This window comes from Pleurodeles waltl, chromosome 1_2, assembly GCF_031143425.1.
Source record: "Pleurodeles waltl isolate 20211129_DDA chromosome 1_2, aPleWal1.hap1.20221129, whole genome shotgun sequence".
NCBI classification, from domain to species: domain Eukaryota; kingdom Metazoa; phylum Chordata; class Amphibia; order Caudata; family Salamandridae; genus Pleurodeles; species Pleurodeles waltl.
The window spans coordinates 689239917-689266695 of NC_090437.1; the positions used below are offsets into that span (position 1 = coordinate 689239917).

General features: G+C 44.4%; 1 protein-coding gene across 2 annotated transcripts in view; it reads right to left on the reverse strand.

Moving 5' to 3' along the window:
- Nucleotides 1-26779, reverse strand: part of IQCM (IQ motif containing M) — a 1478261-nt gene that overhangs the window by 978002 nt on the left and 473480 nt on the right. For both annotated transcript variants that reach the window (XM_069242635.1, XM_069242634.1), the window contains exon 7: nt 6358-6509. In XM_069242635.1, the coding sequence (XP_069098736.1) occupies nt 6358-6509 (152 nt within the window). The remainder of the gene's footprint in view (nt 1-6357; nt 6510-26779) is intronic.

Sequence of the window (26779 nt, forward strand, 5' to 3'; positions counted from 1 at the left end):
AGGGTCTGACAGGGTAATTCTGAGAATTGATAAGGTTTTATAAGACATGAGGGATTACAAAGTCGAAATCAAATACTCTTTATTTAGGCTAATTAGCCATAAACGACAGAGCAAGCCATTATCAAAGAAACCAGCAATAATATTAACAGTAGTAGTAATAATAATAATAATAATAACAATTCATATACAGAACCAATAAATACATGTAATCAAATCCATAAAGGTAAAAAGACATATATAGTCAATAAGTCACTAATAATATATAGGCTTCAAAACAAAGTAATAGGGAAAAAAAAAACAGAAGATTAAGATCAAAACCATGGGGAATCACCCCCAGCATTAAAAGGACACTTTCTTTTGTCTAGGATGGCACATAATCAACAAATGCCTAGAGACAGCAAAAACAACAAATTCTTCTTAATGTTCTGAGGGCAGGCTTTACAATACCTAAGGCCCAAATTATGACATACAGGCAGAATCTACTTCTTCCTTAATCCCTGATAGGTTGAACAAAAGAAGATTGCATGTTCCACCAATTCAACCTCATAATGGGGTCAGAGACTTGTCTTCAGAAGGCTGTAAACAAACGAACAGGAAGGGAACCCGGTAAAAATTAAAATAAAGATTTCTCGCAGCCGGTGGTTCGATCTCATCCAAAAAAAACTTCAAATCGATATCATCTTTAAACTTCATGAAGGAGGCATTACAATGGCCAGTTCTGACAGAACGTATGGTTAGATAATTTGCATGCCACCAAAAAGCCTCTTTAAGCTCTTGCTTAGAGACTGTTGCAGCATCTGCAGGTGACGACCATACATTTTCATACCCAATCTGCTGTAGTCGGTCTTTAACCACTCTTATCCATGAGATCCTGGCATCAGGCAGACCCATCACCTCTTCTAGGGCACTCCGGATGGGACACAAGCTCTGGGATTGACCACAGCCACCTCCAGTACAACAGAGGCTTTAGACTAACCACTTCATTGTTTCATTCCAAAACAGTTGCAATGGACACAAAGGGGTGCTTGATGGCAAATTAAACGGATTCTTCATAAACCAATTCTGTACAAGTTCAAGGGCCCACATTTTCCCTCTATACAAAGAAACTTCCTAGCCTGGCACTTATAGACCTCTAATGCTGGAGAAATAGGACAGAAAAAATAATTGCGTTGGTCCTCAAATAGCTCCCAGAATACTGCTCAAGCTTTAGCTTGCATTTCAGAACGTGAGCTTACCAGTCAACTTTTTCAGAAAGGGTCACCCCCAGGTAATCAAATAGCTGTACACAATCAAGCCTTTAACCATTGTAAGTAGGATTGGGTCAAGAGGTTGAGGATGGAGGATTAAACACCATGTATTTGGTGTTGCCAAGGTTAATCTCCAAACCCCGTTGTTTGCAGAAAACCCCAAAGCAATTGAAGAGCTTTTAAATGCCCATGGGAGATGTGGAGAGCAACAGGCTATCATTCGCAAACAGCAGGGCAGGGATCTTGACACCAGCCAAAGACGGGGCATCACCCTCACATTTCACCAACTGGGACACCAGATTATAGATGTAAAGAAGGAAAAGGGTGCGGCCCAGAACACATCCTTGTCTCACTCCCCTATCAGTAGGAATAGGGTCAGTGAGCGCTCCCTGTGGCCCACATTTTACCCAGGCATAATTATTAGTGTGTAGGGCAGTTATGACTTTTAAGAGATAGGCAGAAATGGCCAGCTCCCTCAATACCCTCCAGAAAGGCACTCTGTGACTAGGTCAAAGGCAGATCGGAGATCCACAAAGATTACATATAGTCTACGGTCCCTCAGAGAAACATACTTCCACAACAACATCTGGAGGCAAAATACTTGGTCAACTGTGGCTACGCTCTCTTGAAACCCAGCTTGCAAGGGTGCTAGAATGCCCAATTCAACCATCCACTCATTCAATCTATTCAAAATTATGCACAGAACAATTTTTGCACACTATTGAATAAGCTACTTGGCCTGTAATTAGTAGGTAGAGATCGGCAGAATTTCTTAAAAATGGGGATGATCTCTGCCCCAGCCCATGAAGGGGCATGGGTGTACCAGCCAACAGAGCATCAATGAACAAGACAAAATAGGGGCACAAAATATCCTTAAACAACTTAAATAGGTTGCCAGGCACGTTATGCAGCCCAGGTGCCTTATTAGGGGTAATCGAGTCTAGGGCTTAAAAGATCTCTATGTTAGTGACACAAGGGGACAGCTGTGATACTAATTCAATGTAAAACACAAGAGACATCTTATCAGCAGGAGTTTTACCCTTCAAATGATGCTCCATCCAGCTAGATGTTGCCAGTAATTGATACTCAGCAAGGGGGCCCTCAGAGCCTACATAAGGAGAGGTATAAGCATCCACCCCAGACCCTTGTACACATTGCAAAGCCCATACGAGCCCTGCACTGCTGCTGCTATATGGTTCACTTCTGGCTCACAAATGGTAGCAACTGAATAAAATTGGGAGTAAATACAATTGGGAGCAAATTTGAAGTGGAGTACCATTTTTGTAAGTGCAACAATTCAGCTGGGAGTGAGTTAGATTTATTTTAGCACACATATCCCCCAGCACTGGGTATCCTAGTGTTAGACCATACTAGTGGGATTGACCAAAGATACATGGTAGGATAACATTAGAAAAGCCAAGTTAAGTTACTGTTTTGAACTCAAAGACTGAACTGGTTGCTTGAAGTGTGAGAAGAAGTTGGTTCCAGTTCTTAGTTGCCATATGGGAGAATGATCTGCCTTCTGAATAAGCCCAGTGGATATGAGGGGTATGGTCCAGATAATGAGATGAAGATTGAATGAGCCTGGTGTTAAGAAACAAGACTCTATTGCTCAAGTAGTTACAAGAAGCTTAGTTAAGAGACATGAAGGTGTCATAGAGCAACGTGTTGAGAGCTTATTTATTTACAAGAAGTCAGTAGAGGTTATGGAACTTGTGTATGCCAGTTGTGTGCATGTAATATTCAGTTTCAGTTGTGGAGGGTAAATATCAGTGTTGCAAGTGGAGGGAAGGTACGAATGGAAATAAGATCCTAGTTTATGTATGTGATGAGGTTTGTGATGGGATATTGATAACCTAAATAGACAATGACCAAGTACAGATAGAGGCTGTATCTTGTTGCTATGGTGGAAGAAAAGTAAACGTGGGTTTCAAAAGGTATAGCGACATAGGTGTAGAGCATATCCTGGTTGAAAGCAACATAAATATATATGGAAATGTATTCTGTTTGACTTTGAGGAATTCATATAACATTCCAGAAGTTCTTCTGGAAATGTACATAAGAAATACCTTAGCCTAGCCACTGCCCATTATGTGGGATGTCCCTCCCCATTCCTATACTAAAAATGCTCTTTAAAGGAATAGTCCTGTATGAATATCTAGGTTGACACATATTCTACGAATTGGTCTATGAATATCAGCTCCATTGTACATCAGAGTGGGTAACCCAATTCAAAGGTAAAACACCTGGCTGCTCTCTCATAAGCTGCATTGCTATTGTTTTTGGACTTACTAACTTGAACTCAAATTTTTACATTCAAATTGTGACCACAATCTACATTAAAAAATAACTGGTATGTTCAGTGTACATATCCACAATACATCAGTAACACTACATTGGAGGAGCACTACATTAAAGTCACTACATTTTTACAGAGTGTGCCACTACATCTGTTTAAATAAGAGAAATATTGTATGGAGATTGACTTTATTTCAAGGTACTATAATTTAATAAAGCAGTATGAGTTCATTTAATATTAAGTATTACATTCAAAATGGCACAGTTTACTAATTTAATTACATTTAAGAGACAGAGTGTAGTTAATGATAATTATATAATGAACTTAATTGTAATAGAAATGATTTAGAGATCAGTTGTAGTATTCACTTTAAGTTAAGGATATTTAATTTAATTTAAGTAAAATTTATTAAGGTTCAATGTTAGCATTTTTTTTAAGTATAATGAATTTAATGTAATACAAAATAAGTATACGGTTTAGGTAAAGGATAATTCATTTAAGTCAATTTAAATGAAGGCTTGTGTTACAGTGGCATAAATGTTAAATTAAACTCAGAAATGCCTTAATTTAATTACGCTTCATTCAGCACTAAGGTTACAAGAAGATATGTTTAGCTTGATCATGCAATATAATTGAATATGATTATATTAAATTAACTTTTCTTCAATCTAAAAAATTTCAGTGTAGGTGTAGAGATGGGGTAGTGGGATTGCAGTAGCTCCAAAATACATCTTAAATATACCTTAACAGTTTAATTGCAGTTGAAGCTGTAGCATCAATTTAGTGGTTCCTTCAACTCACGAATATCAAGGTAGTAATACACCACCACAATTATAATAAATGAAGCTGGCCGATGCCAAATGTTAGCCTGTGTTCAAGTCTTTACTATAGCCTTAGAGTCCGCCGCAGCGGGCCTTTAACAAGGAAGCAGGACTTTAATTGCCGGTATAGCCCGGTACGAAGGGCTATAATGCTATTAGAACATTCCACCAGCTGCTGCTGTGAACCAGCCAGTAAAAGGCCAGACCACTCCATTGACCTCCCAACATTCTTATGTTCTAATACTTGAATCACACATGCATAGCCAGTAGGATAGCCACAGGGGCTACTGCCTCGCTGAAATGCACTAACTGATTTCACTAAAGTCAAACATTGAGGCCAACAAGGGACCTGTGAATGCACCAACAGCTGTTACCAGAAAGTGGCACTCAAATGAATCTAGGGCATATTCCATGGAATTCTACTCCTTGAGTAATTAAATAATTATAATGTAGTAATTGCAAGTGAATGCACCACATGAAAATGACCGAAATATTTTACAGAAGGATACAATGCAGTGATAAGCTTCATAGGGGACTCTGTGAAATCTTTTTTGGTGGTACTCAGTTTTTGGCTGTCTAGTGCACATGCCAAAAACACTCTTGTGATGTGACACGATTTTAAAGCAAAGTACTACCAGTAAATCAATGAAAAGGAAGTGCACCAAATGTCGTTTTTGTAAGAACAAGAGCCTGAAATACAATATTAGTTCATATTTGATTTCTCACACAAATAAGAATGTGTCCATGACAAGAAAAAAACTATATTCACTTCGCAGAATGTTGAACATAATTATTCATTGAACACTACTTCTTGTTTTCTATGTTATGCTACTTATTTTTTGGTAAGTATTATTTACATAATGTGAAAGCCACCACATGGACAGTGGTGTGCTATACTATAGCAGAGAATGCAATCTGTAGCAGAATGGTGAAGAGAAGAAGAGATGTATTTACCTTTACTACAGACCTACGAACCGCCAACAAACTCACCATGTGAGAGGAGGGAACTGGGGGGCAGGGCCAGGTGAAGGGTTGGGGCTTGAGCCCATTCCCTCTCTAATGGTGAAAGAACTTCTAAAGGGGCATGGCCATTGAGAGCGGGCAGGGCTTTAAGCAGGTCACGCCTCATGAGCCACCTCAGCCCCCTCTAAAAAAACAAATTGAGGCTTCAAAGGCACTCATGACCTGGGGAAGTTATGTTGGACTTCATCTGTGCTCAACCTTCAAACAATGTGAGTTGGAAACACTCACCACAAAGGTGTGCAGCTCAAACTGTCTGCCACTGTGTGACATGAGCGCCTCACTGGGTGATTTATGAAAAGAGGCAAACTCATGAGACACATGGTACGTCATGTGAGTTGGTGGTTCTATTATTAGAGTGGTAGTTTCAACAGATATGAGTCTTGATTAAACTTCTAGGTTGCTAGCTGGTGCAAAACTGGATATATTTCTTCCAAAAGAGGTGTCGAGATATGAATGCCGTTTGGAGGTCTTGAATTTGTTGTCTTCTGACTTGCTGAATGCCAAGACTGGTTTCATACATCATTCTTGTATTTTTACAGGTTCCACCAATGAAAAGTTTTGGCATGATTCCTCTTCAGATTTAGAACTTCTTCCAGAATTATGAGGATTTTCCATTACCTGAAAACCTAAAGTTGGCTTCTTGACTCCGCGTTAGGAGGCAGTTCAAGATGAAGGGTTTGATATGTGAGTGACCAGATTGGTGGAGATCTGGCTCTGGAGGCGAGATCAGAGAAGATATTTTAGAATAGTGTAATAATATTGCATTTTTGTGCCAGTTTTCCAAAGAGCCTATGAATGTAGTGTAGCCAATGGTGCAAATTTATAATCGGAACACCCAGTAAGATAGGATTTCCTTGCACAATACTGTTTGATATTTTTAATTAGTAATTCTATCTCACCCGGACAATAAAACAAACATATACAATATGTACAATAAGAAAGTAAACAAATATTGTTAATCACATACCGTGTAGACTGATGAAGTAGTGGCTGGCTTGTTACATTTTAAAATGCCTCTTCGACCAGCTGTGCTGTCTTTTTGCGTTGTGTTGTGTTTGTGCCTCGGCTTTAAGGACAAGTGTGAAACAGCCTCTCTCCAGTCTTGGTACATGGTATCAACTATAAATGGAAATAAAAAAGTACTGTTTACATAAATAAAATAGAGAAAAGCTTCATGCCATTTTTTAAAATATTGCCATTAGTAGTGTTACTTTCTGTTACGCTATCCATTTGATGCTGGCATTTAATTGTTTTCAATTAAAATATATGCATGGATGACATCATTCAATTAGTCTATTCATTGCAATAATAAATTTAGGGTAGGAAAGGGGTGGCCTTCTCTATAGTATTTTGTTATGTCTATTATATTATGCGTATTTGTATAGCACACAATTCACCCAAGAGGGTATCCTGGTGTTAAGCAGGAGCTGTAAAGGCTGACCCAGGGTCTTGATTAGTTGAATAGACAGGATTTCAGTTTCTGGCAGAATTCATAAACTGTGGAGGTTGCTCTGATGTGCTGGGACAGATCGTTCCAGGCTTTAGGAATGAGGTAGGAGAAGGCATAACTGCTCGATCGTGTTCGCACTGTGCTGGGTTGTGCAGGAGGAGGAATCTGAGCAGTGGTGTCTCATAATTTTTGAAAGTTTATGCGGATATAGATTACTTTGGGCAAACATTGTATAAGGCTTTGTATGTGTGTGTGAGGAGTCTGAATAGTGCTTGTTTGTGGATTGAGTGCCAGTGGAGGTCTTTGAGGTGTGGGGTGATGTGAGTGCAAGGTGGGAGGTTGAGGGGGAGCTTTGGCTGCTGTTTTTTTTCATTGTAGTGTTAACAAATACTGGTTACTTTAGCTAAGCTTAAAGAATCTAGTATTGGATAATTGTTGCAGCAGCACACTTGACACTGTTACCAGCAGAATGAGCTTGTAGCACATTCCTTGCCGCCATGACAACTGGCAATGACTATTGCCCTGACGCCACTCCTCAGACTACTAGGCATAGCCTTATGTCCTTCCCACAATTCTCTGATAGATGTGAGTACCAGTCTTGATTTCTTTTCTTTCTTTTGGGTTTTGGCTATCACCAGATATTTGCAAACTCTAATTGATTTGAACAAACTATCAAAAATAAGAATTCTAAAAGAGTAGAGAACCTAGGAATGACAATAGTAGATTGGGTAAACCATCAAGGTGTCAGTATTAACCACAGTATTATTTCTATTGAAATCAGTAATGATCAGATTACCCAAATGCTATATCAACAAGTTAAAGTGTATAATAATGAAATTCTTTGGAACAACAAAACTGCAAAGCGAGCGTACTCTCAATTATGTTAAAACAAATGATAGGAGGGGTTGGATCTACCGAATATTTAAATGTATGACCCTTGCTTAAATAAACAATAGAAACCTTCAGCACTATAGATAATATAATATACATAAACTTAGTATTTACCATTTATTGTGGATCTTCATTTGCACAGATTTCTGAACAAATCTGCACACCTAGAATTTTTCCAAAAGATAAAACTTTAGGTTATGCTTTAAACTGCGATAGTCTGGGCTCGCTTATGCCACTCAGACAATGTATCCCAACTTGGAATGCTCCATCGCTGTCAGAAGACTTCCAGAGTAACGAGGCAAAATTAAATCCATAATTTATAAAGTCGGACACCTATGGGTTAATATCATAGTTATACCTAAGAAGAATGCATTTGCCTATTTTCAGTTGCTACACTCAGCATTTTAATTCTTATATTGAAATAGTTATGATGAATAACAATGCAATTTAAAAGGCAAGGCAGAAGCAAATGGTTACAACTAAATGTACCTCAATATATGGCCAGTTAATGACGATATGTGATAATCAGGACAATAAAATAATTGACACATGGGTTAGCAATACTGGGATGTACTTAATGCAAGGAATTTGGGAGGAGTTTCAATTAACCTGAACAAGGATAATATCATTTCTAGTATGAAACACAACCAACAGATGATAATGTTCTGACTAAACTCAAAACGGAATTATAAGAAAGTAATTCCTCCCATGGATGTAAAGTTAAACAAGGAACGCTAAGCTCAGCACGGCTCCTCCGCTATGGTGGAGGAGCATCACTCCCCCCCACCACCACCAGCAGTAGCTGCTGCAAACCTTTAATAGCGAAAGGAAAATAAACAATGTTTATTATCCTTTTGTTGCTAAAGGGGCGGGCCATAGGGGATGACGAGGAGAGTACACTGTGCACTCCTCTCAGTGCGCATGTGTATTTAGTCGGCAGTCTCGGGCTGGCCAAAGACACATGCGCACTGTGCTCTCTCCAGCCCAGCACTGTGTTCCCGGGCTGGAGAGAAAAGGCTCGCGCTCCTAGTCTGCCTGGAGCGCCCTGGCTAAACTGTGGGCTGATCAAATTTACATAATTGATAATATTCTGGAATTAGAATGAAGTCAGTAGTTGAATGCATTTATTATTTTACATACAATCGGTTGATACACCAGGAAGGTGGTGGCCTCCTTTTCTGACTGCTGATTCTATCAGGGCAAGTAATTATAAAGAGCTGGGTAAGTACTCAGACTGAAAAACAAAACACACATTGGCAAAGGCAATAGATCTGGCATTGGTCGTCAGTCTTTTGGTTTTGGCTACTCTTGTTTTGTTCTCGTGGTTTTTGCATAACTCTATTGTTGGGGAAGCTCAATAATCTGAAAACCAATTGGCTAGAAGCACAAATCTGTTTTTGGCCTCAACAAAGCACACATTACTATAGTAATTCATCATTGAAAATAACTATTTTTTGTGTATGGATATGCTGCTTGTTAAAGTGTAGAATGCCATAAATTATAGTGAAGTCAGCCAGTGGGTGAAGTGAGCTGACCCATTGCCCAATGATGCATGCTGGATTAGGTGGAAGTAAAATGTGAATGACACAACAACAGAGTAATTGATAAAATCTGGTTAATACTCCTATAACTAACTATGGTATATACATAGTTTTAGTAAAATAAATTGGTCTTGGCTAACAGCAGACCTTAAAAAGCCATTGGTCTGGCTTAAACTACCACTCTCTTGCATTAGCTAATGTTTTTTTGTAATTTGTTTGTAAATCTGTATTAAAAATAGAGTGTGATAGTTGAAAATATAGATAGAGAAGCTTGCACAGATAGACAGATAGAGAGGGTTGTATAGATAGATAATGTTGTACAGCTAAACAGACAATACATAGATAACTAGATAGTAAGGTATATTGTGCATGGTTGCTGAGATAGAAATGGTTACTTAGATAAATATGGTTGCATAGATAGAGAAGGTGCATACATAGAGAAGGTAGCACACATAGGAAGGGTTGCATATAGAGAGAGATAGATAGATAGATAGATAGATAGATAGATAGATAGATAGATAGATAGATAGATAGATAGATAGATAGATAGATAGATAGATAGATAGATAGATAGATAGCACAACTTATATTAGTAATATAATAGTTAAATGTCTAGATTAGCTGCACATACAAGAGTACTTAAAGCAAACTAGAAAACCATACAAGCAGGACATACAGACTAAATTGGTTTAGAAGTACAACTGTATCCCTCACTTAAAATATATATGAGCATGACATACAGCACTGCAGTTATAAAAGCACTTCATTGCATGCATATGTAACAGAGGAAACTTTATAAAGAACAGTTTTAAATGGACACCATCTGGTAGGTTGAGAAATAGCAGCAGTCAGATAAACAAAGATTACTCTGAAAGGAATTTACAACATCACTCGAGGGAGACAGGAACTGATAAAGGTGGAATGTGCCCTGTGCTCATCCTGCTATGACATCAGGCTCTAAATGCAAAAGCAACACCAAAGCGAAAGAGCAAAATGCAGTCACTCAAATTGAAGTTAGCCAGTGGCTGAAGCAGGCTAACCCAGTGTCCCATGCTGCATCCTGTAGTAGGCCTACGCAAAATGTGAATGATACAACAATAGACAAATGATAAAGAGATCTGGCTGTAAGTCCCTTTGAGAAAGTGTATTATACATGTAACTTAAGAAAAATCAATGCCAGACCTAAACACGAGGTCAATGTGTTTAGCAACCAGCCACATCAATATTCTACAATGCTGGAACTTTTTTTGCTTCATTTGTTATTTAAATATAATAAATATAACATCGGTAGCCAGCACAAATGGGCATTGTATAAAAATTAAATGCATTTTTAAAAAGTAAGCATTAGAAGTACCTTTAAAAAGAAAATGTTCCTTCCCAAACCAGGCTTCCTATGCAACAAAAGGATAAACATGCCTGAAAGTTGTGTGGCAGAATGCTGATAGTCTGATGGGGTAAAAAAAGAAAAAAAAGAAAACAGAGGGCAGGCATGTAATACTATTCTATCTAGGGGTGGGCAAAATATTATCTTTTACCCGTGGAAGTGGCTGAATTTTGGCGACTCCGCATTACTCTTGTAACATGGAGTTCTGGACAAATTCCAGCAAGCGCCACTTTGTAGAATTTGTTCTTGCGCACATCTCCAGAATGCTGAATGCATCTTCCAAAATATTCAAAACGTGTTTTTCACATATGTGTTGGGACTGGATTCAGTGGAGCTTTTTTGAAAGATTCTAGACAGGTGAATTTCGTTTGCACTATTTAAAGCACGTGTTCTTGAGGCTGGGCGTTTACGTTTCTGCTGTAATTGGTCTTGTGTTACTCCTGGTCATGGGGAAGCATTCAGCCAATCTGAGACATTGTTCTTTCTCTTCTCCTGTTTCCTCTTCATTCTCAGCTGTGGGGTTGCCTCCCTCCTCTTCCCCTGGCTTGAAAGGCAGAGCTAAGGAAGAAAAACTGAGCCATTTAATTATGGACACCTTGTCTTCTTTGCGGAAATCAAGTTCCCGGTCTCTCCAGGCGCAGAACTTGTACTTAAATATTTCAAGCTCTTCTTCTGATGACTCCTCTCCCTGCACTTACCAGAGGGGAAAGTATATTTCCAAAGACCTTCAGCCGGCCTTGCTACATCATGTGCCTGTTAATATGAGTTTCCCTGTGGATGCTGAGCCTGGTTGTTCTCAGGACTCTATGTTGCCCCAGTTTCAGTCCCAGCCTAGTGTGGCCCTTCCAGTTCACCAGTTTGTGGTGGATGTTGTATTGCATGAATGGAAGGATCCTGACCACATTGCTTTGCCTCAATTCATATTCAAGCTGTAACTTTAGAGGACATGGAGGAGAAGTTGCCTGAGGCTGTTCACGTGGATTCGGTGGTGGCCAGTTTGGAGGGTAGATCGTCCATGGTGGAGGGAGAATATCCTAAAAGATGGGGTGGATAAGAAGACAGACTCTTCCATTGAGAAGGCTTATGCAGGGGATCAACTCGCCTTATGTGCTGGTGTATATGGGGCTCATGTGGCTCAATCCCTCTAGTCTGACTTCAAGACTCTGTTTTCTGCTATGCAGGAGGAGGGCTTGTGTGCAGATCTTCTGGAGTCTATGGAACAACAGGCTGATTTCCACTCTGATACTGCTTTCAACTCTGTAAGGGCCTCCCATCTTTCCTGTGGTGCATCGGTTGTGGCACACCGTAACCTGTATTAGAAAGGTTGCAATAAAGATGCAGGGCAAAGCTCCATGGCCCTCCGTCTGCCTTTTACTGGATCTTGGATGTTTGGGCATGAGTTGGAGGAAAAATTGCATAGGGTATTTATGGAGTGGAAACATTATATGTCCTTTCAGGGGCCTCAGAAGTCCAGAGATTACCTGGGTGGAGCCTCTTCCAGGTCCTTTCGTCAGCCTTCCCGCCGCCAGCCTGCAGTAATCGGGATGCAGACTCTCATGGGGAAAGGAGTCATTGTGCCCATTCCTCCTCTCCAAAAGGGGTCTGAAGGATATTCCATAGTTTTTCTGGTGCCAAAGGTGACAGGGGGTTTCTGGATCATGGTCAATCTGAAGGTCCTGAACTCTTTTGTACAGAAAATCCCATTCAAAATGGAGACTCTGCAGCATATTATTCCATTGATTCAGAAGGATGCTGTCATGGCCACATTGAATCTCCAAGATGCTTACTTTTATGTCCCGGTTGCTCTGGAATCGCAACTTTTTCTGATGTTCGCTGTGATGGGTCACCATTAGCAGTTTTGTGCTCTACTCTTCGATCTTCGTACATCTCCCAGGAACGAAGGTTGTGGCCCCTCTGGTCGCTCATTTTCATCTTCAGGGGATATTCATCTTTCCTTATCTGTACAACTGGCTCCTTCAGGCTTCTTCTATTCCGGTGCTGCATAGGCATCTGGAATTGACCATTCATACGCTCGGCAGCCGTAATTTCCTCCTGAAACTTCTGAAATGCAATATCCTGCAAGAAGCCAGGAAGTTGCCTATAGGTGCAGAGTTCGACACAGTTCTGGGCAAGGTTTCTTCCTCAATCCCGGATTAGTAAGTTGCAGGCCCTGGTTCATTCCCTGTTGGCTCGCTCTTCTCCCTCCCTGGTTCTGTGGATAGAGGTGCAGGGTCATATGGAGGCAACAGTCTTCACGGTCCCTTGGGCCCATCTTCATCTGAGACCATTGCTGTGGCATCTCTGTCAGTTTGTGTACAGGCCTGTGTTGAACCTGTCCCAGTTAGTTCTGATGTTTCCTGCGATGGTCCCCTGTCTGCAATGGTGGCTGGACACCTGAAATCTCGTCAAGGGTCTTGATTCATTCACCTCCTCCAGTAGTACTGGTGACAGATGCAAGCTTCATAGGCTGGGAGCTACACTGGGTACTCAGGAAGGTGGCTACCTTCGGAGGCACATCATTCATCCAACTGGTGGGAGTTGTCAGCTTTGGACAGAGCGCTGACTCATTGCAAGCCTCACCTGGTGAGTTGCAATGTGTTGCAACACAGTGACTGTGGCTTACATCAACCATCAAGGCAGCATGCACGTGTCGTTCTCTCAATCCGGTGCTTGCTCTATTGCACATAGGGTGGAACATCATCTTCAATCCCTTCATGCCCTACACATCAGGGGAGTGGACAATGTGGTGGGGGGCTCTCTGAGTCTGAAGCTCCCCTTTTCCTTGGACCTGGGGCTCTCTCCTCGATTATTTCAGGGGATTTGCAGACGATTCAGGTGTTCCCATCTGTTTTCCTCCAGGGGGAACTCACTTCTGCCCCTGTTCTGATACAGTAGCTCAGAGTAGAGTGCCTGGGGAGTGGATGCTTTGTCAATACCTTGAGCTTGGGGTCTGCTGTATGCCTTCCCTCCCTTTCCCCTCATCCAATCCTTTCTGCTGAAGGTCCGGCTGGAGGGTGCCTGGTGTTGGCTGTTCTTCCTTATTGGCCCCTGTTAGAAATGGGGTCTTTGGTTGACAGTCAGGTTACCCCCTGTTCAAGCAAGGACCCTCACTCTAGTTAGGATAAAAGAGAATCACCCTCAGCTAACCCCTGCTTACCCCCTTGGTAGCTTGGCAGAGCAGTAGGCTTAACCTCAGAGTGCTGGGTGTAAAGTATTTGTACCAACACACACAGTAACTTAATGAAAACACTACAAAATGACACAACACCAGTTTAGAAAAATAGGAAATATTTATCTAGACAAAACAAGACCAAAACGACAAAAATCCAACATACACAAGTCAAGTTATGATTTTTTAAAGGTTTAAAATAAAAAGAGTCTTTAGGTAGTTGTAACACCACACTAGCGCTGCTAGCGTGAAAATGTACCTGGTTTGCGGCAAAAATAACCCCGCACGGGCGGTGTGCGTCGAAAATAACCCTGCACGGGTATATGCGTCGAAAACAGCTCGGCACGGCGAGGCGCGTCGAAAAAGCCAGCCACGCGACGGTCCGAAAGTCCCGCGGCGCTGGTTGCGATCTCTCAGCCTTCGTCAGCGATGCTGCGCGTCGTTTCTCCTGCTCCGGGCGTCGATTCTCCGGTCGCGTTTCCTGCGGCGTCGTTTCTCAGCTGCGGAGCCGGCGTCGCGTCGTTTTCTCAGCCGCGATCGGATTCGCGTCGATCTTTTCTCCGCACGGCGCTCGGTGCGTGTATTTTTGTCCTTAGGCTGCCAGCCTCTCCTTTCAGGGTCCCAGGAACTGGAAGGGCACCACAGAGCAGAGTAGGGGTCTCTCCAGAGACTCCAGGTGCTGGCAGGAAGAAGTCTTTGCTATCCCTGAGACTTCAACAACAGGAGGCAAGCTCTACATCAAGCCCTTGGAGATTTCTTCTTCAAGATGGAAGGCACACAAAGTCCAGTCTTTGCCCTCTTACTCAGGCAGAAGCAGCACTGCAGGAAAGCTCCACAAAGCACAGTCACAGGCAGGGCAGCACTTGTTCCTCAGCGATCAGCTCTTCTCCAGGCAGAGGTTCCTCTTGATTCCAGAAGTGTTTCTAAAGTTTGTAAGTTTGGGTGCCCTTCTTATACCCATTTTAGTCTTTGAAGTCACCTTCCTTCAAAGGGGACTCACACCTTCTTGTGAAATCCTGCCTTGCCCAGGCAAGGCCTCAGACACACACCAGGGGGTTGGAGACAGCATTGTCAGAGGCAGGCACAGTCCTTTCAGATGAGAGTGACCACTCCACCCCTCCCTCCTAGCAGAGATGGCTAATCAGGAAATGCAGATTACACCCCAGCTCCCTTTGTGTCACTGTCTGGTGTGAGGTGAAAAACAACCCAACTGTCAAACTGACCCAGACAGGGAATCCACAAACAAGGCAGAGTCACAGAATGGTTTAAGCAAGAAAATGCTCACTTTCTAAAAGTGGCATTTCCAAACGCACAATCTTAAAATCAACTTTACTAAAAGATGTATTTTTAAATTGTGAGTTCAGGGATCCCAAACTCCACATGTCCATCTACTCTCTAGGGGAATCTACACTTTAATCATATTTAAAGGTAGCCCCCATATTATCCTATGAGAGAGAGACAGACCTTGCAACAGTGAAAACGAAATTGGCAGTATTTCACTGTCAGGACATATAAACCACATTACTATATGTCCTACCTTATCCATACACTGCACCCTGCCCTTGGGGCTACCTAGGGCCTACCTTAGGGGTGCCTTACATGTAAGGAAAGGGAAGGTTTAGGCCTGGCAAGTGGGTACACTTGCCAAGTCGAATTTACAGTGTAAAAATACACATACAGACACTGCAGTGGCAGGTCTGAGACATGATTACAGAGCTACTTATGTGGGTGGCACAACCAGTGCTGCAGGCCCACTAGTAGCATTTGATTTACAGGCCCTGGCACCTCTAGTGCACCTTACTAGGGACTTACTAGTAAACCAAATATGCCAATCATGGATAAACCACTTACATACAATTTAGACAGGAGAGCATATGCACTTTAGCACTGGTTAGCAGTGGTAAAGTGCTCAGAGTCGAAAAGCCAACAGCAACATGTCAGAAAAAAATAGGAGGCAGGAGGCAAAAAAGTCTGGGGATGACCCTGCATAAGCAAAAGTCCAACACGACCCCCTACCAGCCTAAAGCCAGGGGAGAACAATCAATACCTTGATGTACTTCCCTGATTGGGGCGATAGAACAGGGACCCAGGCCCACAACAGCAGGGGCATGTTCCAGTTCTACGCCTTCCTGACTCCAGTTGGATCCCTCTGTCCATACTCTCAGGGCCCACTAAGCTAACCCATGGGGAACCCTTCTCCACATCTACAGACACCATCTGTGCAACACTTAACTTTACTTTGCTCACAGATGTATTGCAATGGGCAGATAGTACCACCAGGGCCAACACAGTGGTGTTGCCCACTCCACCCCCGGGGTGTGACTCTCGTCCTCCCCCCCCCAGGGGCAACTCTGTCCACCAGGACAGCAAGCCACAGTGGCCCCAGACAACTGTCAGGGATGAGAGCCCGACCTCAGGCCTTTCTAACCACTGTGACTGTGGAGAGTGGGGGGTGGTAGCCCCAGGTGCTTGGCACCCTTTGACCACTCTCTCTTCCACCAGGTCAGGGATGACAACCTGACCCTGGTCCTCCCCTCTGGGGCTCTGTAACCTCCCTGCAGAAGCGGCACCCCCAGAGTCAAAAACTGTCAGGGTGCTTGTAGAAGCAGTCCTGCACAATTCTTCCACCAGTGCAGGGATGTTAACCTGCAACTGATCCTCCAACCTGGGGTCTGTACCTTCAGGTTGGACCAGGGCCAGGGGTGAGGCTTCCCTCCCCCTGCCCTCTCCTCTGGGGTCCTGAACCACCCAACTAGGAGTGGCCCCCCCAGAAGACAACATGGTAGGGGCACTGTTAGCAGTAGCCCCTTCCTCCAGGTCAGGGGGGACACCCTTAACCTGGCCTCCCAATCCAGGGTCTGTACCCACAGACTGGATCACTGCCTGGCAAACCAGGACTTCCTGGGGGCATACCTACCCCCTACCAGGTCAGAGTTTACCCTCTGAACCTGGTCATCCAACCCAGGGTCACCACCCTGCGGTTGAACCACTGCCTGGCACACCAGGACTTCCTTGGGAGCACACTTACCCCCCATCAGGTCAGAGTTTACCCCCTGAACCTGATCATTCAACCCAGAGTCACCACCCTGCGGTTGAACCATTGCCTGGCACACCAGGACTTCCAGGGGGGCACACTTACCCCCCTCAAGGGACACACTGTCCCGAAGGGCCACACAAGAGTCTGGCTGGCGCAGGTCTCCTGACCTCTGCCCATCTGACAGAGTCTGGATTCCCCCCAACCCAGAAATGGTCTTACCAAGGTCATTCATGGGGGGCTCTGCTCTCAGAGCTGACCCCTGACCCTCCAGGTTCTCCACTGGGGTCCGCAACCCCCTCTCAACCCTCTGTCTGGACTTCTGCACCTCCTCACTAGGAGTGGTACTGCCAGACACCAGAACTGGTGAGACGCTGGCTACAGCGGCCCCCCCAAGTTCTCCTGACACTGTGGGGTCTCCCTCAACAGATGGCCCTATGGTACAGGCTAGGCTCCCCTCCTGGTGTTCCCGCAGGGAACCCTCCAGGACCTGGGACCGGATCTCGGGCACCTTGGGCCTCAACCCATCCCCATTCCCTCTCCTCTGAGACTGGACATGGGGTCCCTCACCCATCCCACTACACTGGGACCTACCTGGGACACTACAATCCTTCCCTACCTCACCTGGTTGGGAACTACCTAGACCACTCCTCTCAGGAGCACCCCCAAATGCCTCTTCAGACCCTCTGGTACTCACCCAGAAGTCTGCCTCCATTGTAAGCTCCCTGGGGTCAGAGAACTCACACTCCACCTGGTGTTGGCATAGCTCTGGAAAATAAGGACTAGACATATGCTCTCCAGCAATTACATCACTCAGCCCCTCACATGAATTAACCAAAGTACCCTTCACCCAACCATCCAGTGACTCTGCTTTGACAAAGCACCCCACATCACCCTCCTGAGACTGGTGAGACAGTACCTGACTGTCCCTGACACTCAACCCATACTCTTCTGGGATGTTTTCACACTCCATAACCAGGACTTCTACCTGGGGGGAACCCCTCTCCCTGTCACTCTCACCTAGAGTCAGTAGAGTGTCCCTCCCACCAGTAGGAATATGACTCCCCATGCCAGTTCCCCAATCCACCTCAGGGACCCTGTGCATCACTGGAGCTACCTCATACCCCTGAACCTCCCGGCGTGTGTTCACTCCCTCCTTCAAGTAGGGCACCACCTCTCTGGGCATGTGCACTTCTGCAGCATCACTGGATATACAATTGTTGCTGCCACCATTCCAGCTGGACTCAGCCCTCATGACTTCCAGCTCTTTCAATTTAAGCTCGTAAGCATAAATTTTTTTTTGAATCTCTAAGTTCCTCCTCCTTTCTTCCAACTCCTTGAATCGGCGAGCCCTATCTGCCTGTCTGTCCTGTAACTCTTCAGGAGTCAGACCCTTGGGTGACACCCTGTCATCCCTCCTGGGGACCCTCCCCCCAGGCGTAACAGGTTCCTCCACTACACCACTGTGTATCCTCTGCACTTCCCCACCCATATTCTCCTCCTCTGTGTGCCCTCCAGCCTTCTTGATTGTCACCCAGGCCCTCTGTGCCTGTTGCAGCTCCCCCTCCCTGGTGGAGCTCTCAGTGGGACAGTCAAGATCTTTAAGGAACTGTTTCAATTGAGCAACTGAGTACTCCTTCAGTTTCTCCATTTCAAACACAGCTCCAGCTGTTGCATCTCCAGATTGAGACATGATGGTCACAAGTGCCAAGTTCCAAAGGCAGAAAATAATTTCCCAATGAAGTAAAAAGCATCAGTCAAGGGATCAGCAAAATCATGGAAGTAGAATAAAAAGAGTCCTTAAGAGAAAAATCAAAAGATCACCAAACAAGTAGTATGTGGTCACGTAGTGGTCTGAGATCAAAACAGTAGTGAACACTTAATTACTGTATGTCAAGTACAAATACAAGTCCAAATCCCGACCGCTGGTCACCAATGTTAGAAATAGGGTCTTTGGTTGACAGTCAGGTTACCCCCTGTTCAAGCAAGGACCCTCACTCTAGTTAGGATAAAAGAGAATCACCCTCAGCTAACCCCTGCTTACCCCCTTGGTAGCTTGGCAGAGCAGTAGGCTTAACCTCAGAGTGCTGGGCGTAAAGTATTTGTACCAACACACACAGTAACTTAATGAAAACACTACAAAATGACACAACACCAGTTTAGAAAAATAGGAAATATTTATCTAGACAAAACAAGACCAAAACGACAAAAATCCAACATACACAAGTCAAGTTATGATTTTTTAAAGGTTTAAAATAAAAAGAGTCTTTAGGTAGTTGTAACACCACACTAGCGCTGCTAGCGTGAAAATGTACCTGGTTTGCGGCAAAAATAACCCCGCACGGGCGGTGTGCGTCGAAAATAACCCTGCACGGGTATATGCGTCGAAAACAGCTCGGCACGGCGAGGCGCGTCGAAAAAGCCAGCCACGCGACGGTCCGAAAGTCCCGCGGCGCTGGTTGCGATCTCTCAGCCTTCGTCAGCGATGCTGCGCGTCGTTTCTCCTGCTCCGGGCGTCGATTCTCCGGTCGCGTTTCCTGCGGCGTCGTTTCTCAGCTGCGGAGCCGGCGTCGCGTCGTTTTCTCAGCCGCGATCGGATTCGCGTCGATCTTTTCTCCGCACGGCGCTCGGTGCGTGTATTTTTGTCCTTAGGCTGCCAGCCTCTCCTTTCAGGGTCCCAGGAACTGGAAGGGCACCACAGAGCAGAGTAGGGGTCTCTCCAGAGACTCCAGGTGCTGGCAGGAAGAAGTCTTTGCTATCCCTGAGACTTCAACAACAGGAGGCAAGCTCTACATCAAGCCCTTGGAGATTTCTTCTTCAAGATGGAAGGCACACAAAGTCCAGTCTTTGCCCTCTTACTCAGGCAGAAGCAGCACTGCAGGAAAGCTCCACAAAGCACAGTCACAGGCAGGGCAGCACTTGTTCCTCAGCGATCAGCTCTTCTCCAGGCAGAGGTTCCTCTTGATTCCAGAAGTGTTTCTAAAGTTTGTAAGTTTGGGTGCCCTTCTTATACCCATTTTAGTCTTTGAAGTCACCTTCCTTCAAAGGGGACTCACACCTTCTTGTGAAATCCTGCCTTGCCCAGGCAAGGCCTCAGACACACACCAGGGGGTTGGAGACAGCATTGTCAGAGGCAGGCACAGTCCTTTCAGATGAGAGTGACCACTCCACCCCTCCCTCCTAGCAGAGATGGCTAATCAGGAAATGCAGATTACACCCCAGCTCCCTTTGTGTCACTGTCTGGTGTGAGGTGAAAAACAACCCAACTGTCAAACTGACCCAGACAGGGAATCCACAAACAAGGCAGAGTCACAGAATGGTTTAAGCAAGAAAATGCTCACTTTCTAAAAGTGGCATTTCCAAACGCACAATCTTAAAATCAACTTTACTAAAAGATGTATTTTTAAATTGTGAGTTCAGGGATCCCAAACTCCACATGTCCATCTACTCTCTAGGGGAATCTACACTTTAATCATATTTAAAGGTAGCCCCCATATTATCCTATGAGAGAGAGACAGACCTTGCAACAGTGAAAACGAAATTGGCAGTATTTCACTGTCAGGACATATAAACCACATTACTATATGTCCTACCTTATCCATACACTGCACCCTGCCCTTGGGGCTACCTAGGGCCTACCTTAGGGGTGCCTTACATGTAAGGAAAGGGAAGGTTTAGGCCTGGCAAGTGGGTACACTTGCCAAGTCGAATTTACAGTGTAAAAATACACATACAGACACTGCAGTGGCAGGTCTGAGACATGATTACAGAGCTACTTATGTGGGTGGCACAACCAGTGCTGCAGGCCCACTAGTAGCATTTGATTTACAGGCCCTGGCACCTCTAGTGCACCTTACTAGGGACTTACTAGTAAACCAAATATGCCAATCATGGATAAACCACTTACATACAATTTAGACAGGAGAGCATATGCACTTTAGCACTGGTTAGCAGTGGTAAAGTGCTCAGAGTCGAAAAGCCAACAGCAACATGTCAGAAAAAAATAGGAGGCAGGAGGCAAAAAAGTCTGGGGATGACCCTGCATAAGCAAAAGTCCAACAGCCCCGCAGGTCCTGGATACTGTTGCTGCAGAGCCTGGTGGTTCAGCTGCCATGGATTCTTCCATGGGACCTCTCCCCCTTGCGGCTTCTGGGCCTCCCTCTCACAGCATCCCAACACTTGTGGTCTGGATGTTGAACGGAGGACCTTGATGACAGATGGTTTGCCTGCTCCTTTGGTTTCTTTGGTGCAGGGTTCTAGGAGGCAATCTACTCTCTCTGCCTATTCTAAACATTGGGATCACTTTGGTTCTTGGTGGTCCCTTCATGATTTCTCTCCTGTCTCCTGTCCATTTTATGCTGTCCTCCAGTTTTTTGTGGAGGATTTCGCCGGTGTATGCCCTCTCCACCTACAAGAGCCTATGGGCTGCTATTCGGACCTTTTGGGACCCTTCTTCTTGTTCCTCTTCATCTTTTTCTATGGTTTCTAGGTTGTTTCTGAGTTTTTTCCTTTCAGCACCTCTGATGTGATCCTTGGTTCCTCCTTGGGACCTTTGTTTCGTGCTCCATGCCCTTCAGTCTCCTCCTTTTGAGCCTCTGACCTCTGTTGATTTGAAGTTTCTGTCATGTAAGTTTGCTTTTCTGGTGGCTATTACCTCTGCAAGGCGGCTGGGAGAGTTGAGTGCTCTGAGCTGTTCTCTTCCTTTTCTGCGCTTCCTGGAGGATACTGCGATCCTCTCTATGGATCTGGCGTTCCTTCCCTAGGTTGCCTCCCGTTTTCATTCTAGTCAGGAGCTCATTCTTCCTGCCTTTTGCCCTTCTCTGTCTTCTCCAGAAAAGGTTCTCCACCATACTTTGGATGTGAAATGTGCCCTTTCTATCTATATTGATTGCACTACTCCTTTCAGGTCCTCTGATAATTTCTTTGTCACTTTTGGTGTTGCAGGCCATGGTAAAGTGGCCTCCAAATTGACCCTTGGCTGCTGGCTTAAGGAGACCATTTCCCTGGCTTATCATAGAGTGGTTACCTTGTCCTGTGTCCGTCCAGGCGTAGTCCACTAGAGGTCTCTCAGTCTCCTGGGCTGCTTTTCAGGGTGTCTCAATGGCGGAGATTTGCAGGGTAGGGACCTGGGCTTCGGACTCTACTTTTGTCAGGCATTATCGCCTGAATTGTGCCCATCCGGCTGCTGGTAATTGTGGTCATGGTGTTCTGCGGGCTGTTGCCGGTAACACTTAGTTCTGCCAGTTTTGTCTCTTTAATAAACATGACTGAATGCATTCACTGGGCTGTGTGGTGTGTGTTTCTTTCCTTCCGGGCCTACACAAAGGCCTTCTGATGGTGTTTTGCTTTGGTATGCCTCACGGCATTAGGACTTGGTTGAGGATGAGGGACGTAGAGGTAATGCCCTGATTACTTAGTGGTAATCCCCATTACTCTTAGTCCTACACATCCTCGACCCAGTCCTTTTTCCCTCCCACCCTCCAGGGACAGGCCTTTGTGGCATGATATTGCAGGATGTCCTCCCATTGGTTACTAGCTATACGCCTCACCCGGGGAGTGGGTGGGGCTAGGGAGTGTTACCGGTTTTGTTTCCGTCTGGGTGAGAGATAACCTTAACACGTCAGGAGTGGGTCAGGGACGAGTAGGGCTAGGAGTAATGGGGATTACCAGTAAGTAATCTGGCATTTGTGAATACTCTGAAAATGTATTTATCAGCTATTGGAGGCCCCTCTGAGGCTTAGAAATTAGAAGGGTGTCAGCTGCCAAAGGCAAGGCACGTCATTTTTCATCCACAAAAGAGGGGGCATTGTGTAACGACCGTCAAGTGCATCAATGAATTAATTTATATATAAAGATAAGATTGATGCCAATAGCACCGTTGTCGCACGCCCCTCAACTTGGATTGATTCACTTAGTTCAACATTTGGGTCTCACCTTGCAAACTAATCATTCTGACTTTCCTCAACTTGAGTCGTGTACCATGTCAAAAGAAGATTATAAATAAGCAAGCGATGTGGTGGTTTATCATACTAAGAGGATATCAGGTAGGAAGGGTATTTGCAGTTTCCAAGTATTGTCGGACTGAAAGAAGTGTACCTCCGTGAAAGGGATTTCTATCATACCAGGCTCACTTTTTCATTGGTATTGTAGGAGCTTTATTTTTAAATGGTCTCAGTATGCCTGGACCCTGTTTCGGTCTGCATGAAGAACCCAGAAGATTTCACTGCAAAGCTTGCTGGGCAAATGCGGTTGAAATTTATAGCCACGGAAGACACTGGCAAATAAGGAAAAAAGTGAGATTATTCCTCATCGTAAAAGATTTACCCCTAATAGTGGGCTGCCATTTGGAATCAGGGACAACGAATTCAGTATTTCAAGTGTTTGCTCACTGATAATATTTTGAGGATTTAATTTGTGTCCAAGGCAGACTCTACCAGGGGGTGTCACTTAAGAAACAACGAGAGGAACCAAACTCTTGAGATTTTTATGTCACAATTTGAACTCTACTATCTTAGAACAGAGGAGGTTCAGGCCCTGGATGTACCAGAAAACACGTTTAAAACCGTAGATAATGAGAGCTACGAGTTCAGAGGCAAACATTTTGAATCACGGTGGAAAAACAACACTGGTTAACCCACGACACATTCACTGTCAGCAGATGTCAAAGATGTCTTGACCGCAACTTTTGTCTAATTATTGAGCTTTGGCCTGCTCCATCCCCCTCCATGGAGGGAACTTGGCATCAAATCTCTTCTTAGCACCAAACCTGTTGTTTCTGTATTGAATTAGTGGAATATTCAGATTCAAATCATTTTATTGTGACAAAAAAATGGAAAATAAATGACAGTGGCATTATCATGTTTTCCATACACAACCGAAGACACAATGAGGAACAGAAAACTTAATTTGGAAAAAATCTAAGTGGAGTTGCGCTCCAGCTTAGAGCAAAAAGGTTCACCGTGGGCCAAAAGGGATGGGGGGGGGGTGTAGAATAGAGAGGCAGAGATGCAGAGGCATAAACCGTTCATTCAAGAAACAGCTACACTTTCACAATAGCGTGACGTGAGATTCACCTCTCTCCACTTTCAGAGGAGCAGATTCCTGGCCCACTATGGTCAAGATAAAAATGCCTATCTTAACGGATCCGGTTCCAAACTCTTTCACCAGGCAGACTCATAAAGGTGCTTAGAGCAGCCTCCACTTGTGTGAAAATATACCACCAGCCTTGGTAGTCCACATTGAAGTTAAAGGTGAATTCCACTGAGGCTACAATACCTCTCAGATCAAGGTCGTTTTTTACCTCCTGTGTGCTCATTTTTCCTGTCCACAGTGTCTGGGTGAAGATCAGGAAAAAAACAGATAATGGCTATAACTTAAAATCACACATTTCTTCAGTGATGCTTCACGTAGGATCTCGTTACTCCAACTTGGGTAATGGACCTCATCACACAGGATTTAAATTTTCTCATTTTCTCTATAGCCACAATCTCCAGGTGTCCCCCAGTGTCAAACACACCCCTTGACCTATTGTGAGTTTCTCCCCCACCACTTTCATAGCTTTTTCTATGTTTGTTGTCTTTTCTTTGAAATCCACATGCTGGACACCTATTGAGCGAAAAAAGATTTTCTCAAGTATTCAAGTCTGCGCCATCCAGTGGTGCGTCGATCCCTTCACCCAGACCTTGGTTAAACACTGTTCTGCAGGGTTTGAAAAAACTTTTCTTTGTGTCGTCACTCTTCTGATATGGTGGATAGCATGTATCCCTGTACCAGGTGCCGTGCTCAACTAGGTCAACCAGCTCTGATAAGGGTGTTACCAAAGGTCCATTGGGATTCTTATAACAAACTGCTGAGTTGCACACTCACAGGGGGCCGCAAGGTGGGCCACTAAACATGTGTCTGTGGAAAAGTGACATCTTCTGGAGCTCCAATGTCAGGGAATTCCTCTGCAGGAAGCCAGGTCCTGGAAATGCTTCTCGCTGGCTGCTCCCTCCTGGGGTCTATCCCAATGAGGCATAAATTAGAAAATCACCACTGGTCTGACCCGCCACAGAGCACAGTGAGGCTTGCCTCCTCTCTCTGGTACCTCTGGTTGTCAAACTTGTTTGGTAGTTCCAAGACCATTGCCTGGGTCTCACATGGTTACCGTGCCTGCATTCAATTGCCACACCTGATCCTATGTTTTTAGTGAGTGATACTTACAAACCACAAGTCCAGGGAGGGGGAGGAAGGCGGCTACTATCAGCTCCATCATTGTACCTGAGAACAAAAACTCACCTCCATCACGGGACTCAGAGGTTCATCTCTCCCCTGGACTGGTCCTCCAGAAATATGGGGACCCCACCCTCAGGCATGCAGGCTGAGGAATGGGGTCTGAACAGGAGCCCTGCCACAATGCAGTAATCTTGGCCTCCTACCAGCCTCATACACTCCTACTCCCTAAAGCATCACCTCTCCTTCAGACTTCCTAGAACTCTACTAATGGCATATGGACTATTTCATGTTCTCTATACAACCCTACAAGCAATACAACCAATTAATGAATGAAACAGAACCACGTCAACCCTGCATTTAAATTATCAGTGGTGTCTGCTGAACATTGAAAATGGGGAAAGGGCTTGTAAATTCGCACTTCCAACTGGACTGGTCAAGTGGGCTTGACTTCTGCCATGATGGCTTCTAGGGTGGCAAATAGTTCAAAGGTTCTGAAGGGGTACTAATTAAATATCCCAGCACTTCCATAGCGTATCAGCCTAGCCTAAAGATACATGAAAAACTGAAACAACAGTGACAAAATAAGGAATTATCGTCACCCCCTCAGTTTGATGAACACCACTAGTCCTGCTTTTTAATACCTGAGGATGCCTCTGTGGCACTTGAGCAAAGCTTTTCTTTTTTGGTGATTTTACCCCTTCGGGCACAGAAAGATGAACCCCAGCCCTATATGCTTCCGTATGTACTGCATCGAAAGGCAGCCAGCTGAACATAACCGCAAAACAGTGGCTTAACTCAAATTGATGGGGTCTCTACAGAATGATGCGATGGGCCCTCACACGCCTATGTCTCACAGTTATTTACAGGACTTGGGTTCAATGTGGAGTTCCTTGAAAGGTGGAGCCTTCCTGCACAACAGGGGGTGCGCTATGCCGCTGCCACTAAGCTTGTTTAAGTCACCACGCAGCTGGAAGTCATGTAGAACGGCCCCATCACAGAGGTCCTCAAACTGCTACAAACATCACGTGAATGAATGTGGCCTTGCTATTGGTGTGGCATCCACAGAACAGTTCGCGTATCACGGACCTTTCAAGATAAAAATGTTCTAACAGATCAACTCCCTGTAATGAGACAGTACAATGCAAAGAGCTGGACGTTGTGCCAATAAAGGAAATTGAATATTTATCACGTGGTTTCCACTAGAGCATACTGACTGCCATTTGTTACTGAGGTTTGCTATGGTGTCCTCTTCATTTTCTATAACGAAAAGGAAATAAATCTGCTGCTGTACATGTTAGAATCTTTGCTGCTATGGATATAAGTGACTGTGGTTCACAGAATGGGGCCTGCACTTATGAGAAATCGTGTGACTGCCCCGAGGTATTTCTTACTTAGTGCAAGAAATGTATGAGGTTAGTTTCCATGAGGGTGTCCACTTGCGGTAGTCTAGTTTTAGTGAGATCTGGCACCTACCCTAAATATTGTGTACTGTATGTTGAACAAAGCTTTGCAAAGAGGCTGTACTTTCAAGACCAGGCTACAGTGGGAAGAACTCTTCCACAATGATGATAGCAAAACTACGTCTAAACTTGTTTTGGGCGAGGTTAGTTGAGGCAAACAGCCATTATTAAACAGTTATGAAGCATGCATTTCAAACATATTTATGACAGCATGTGATTGGGTTGCAGTTGTTCAGGAGTCTGTCT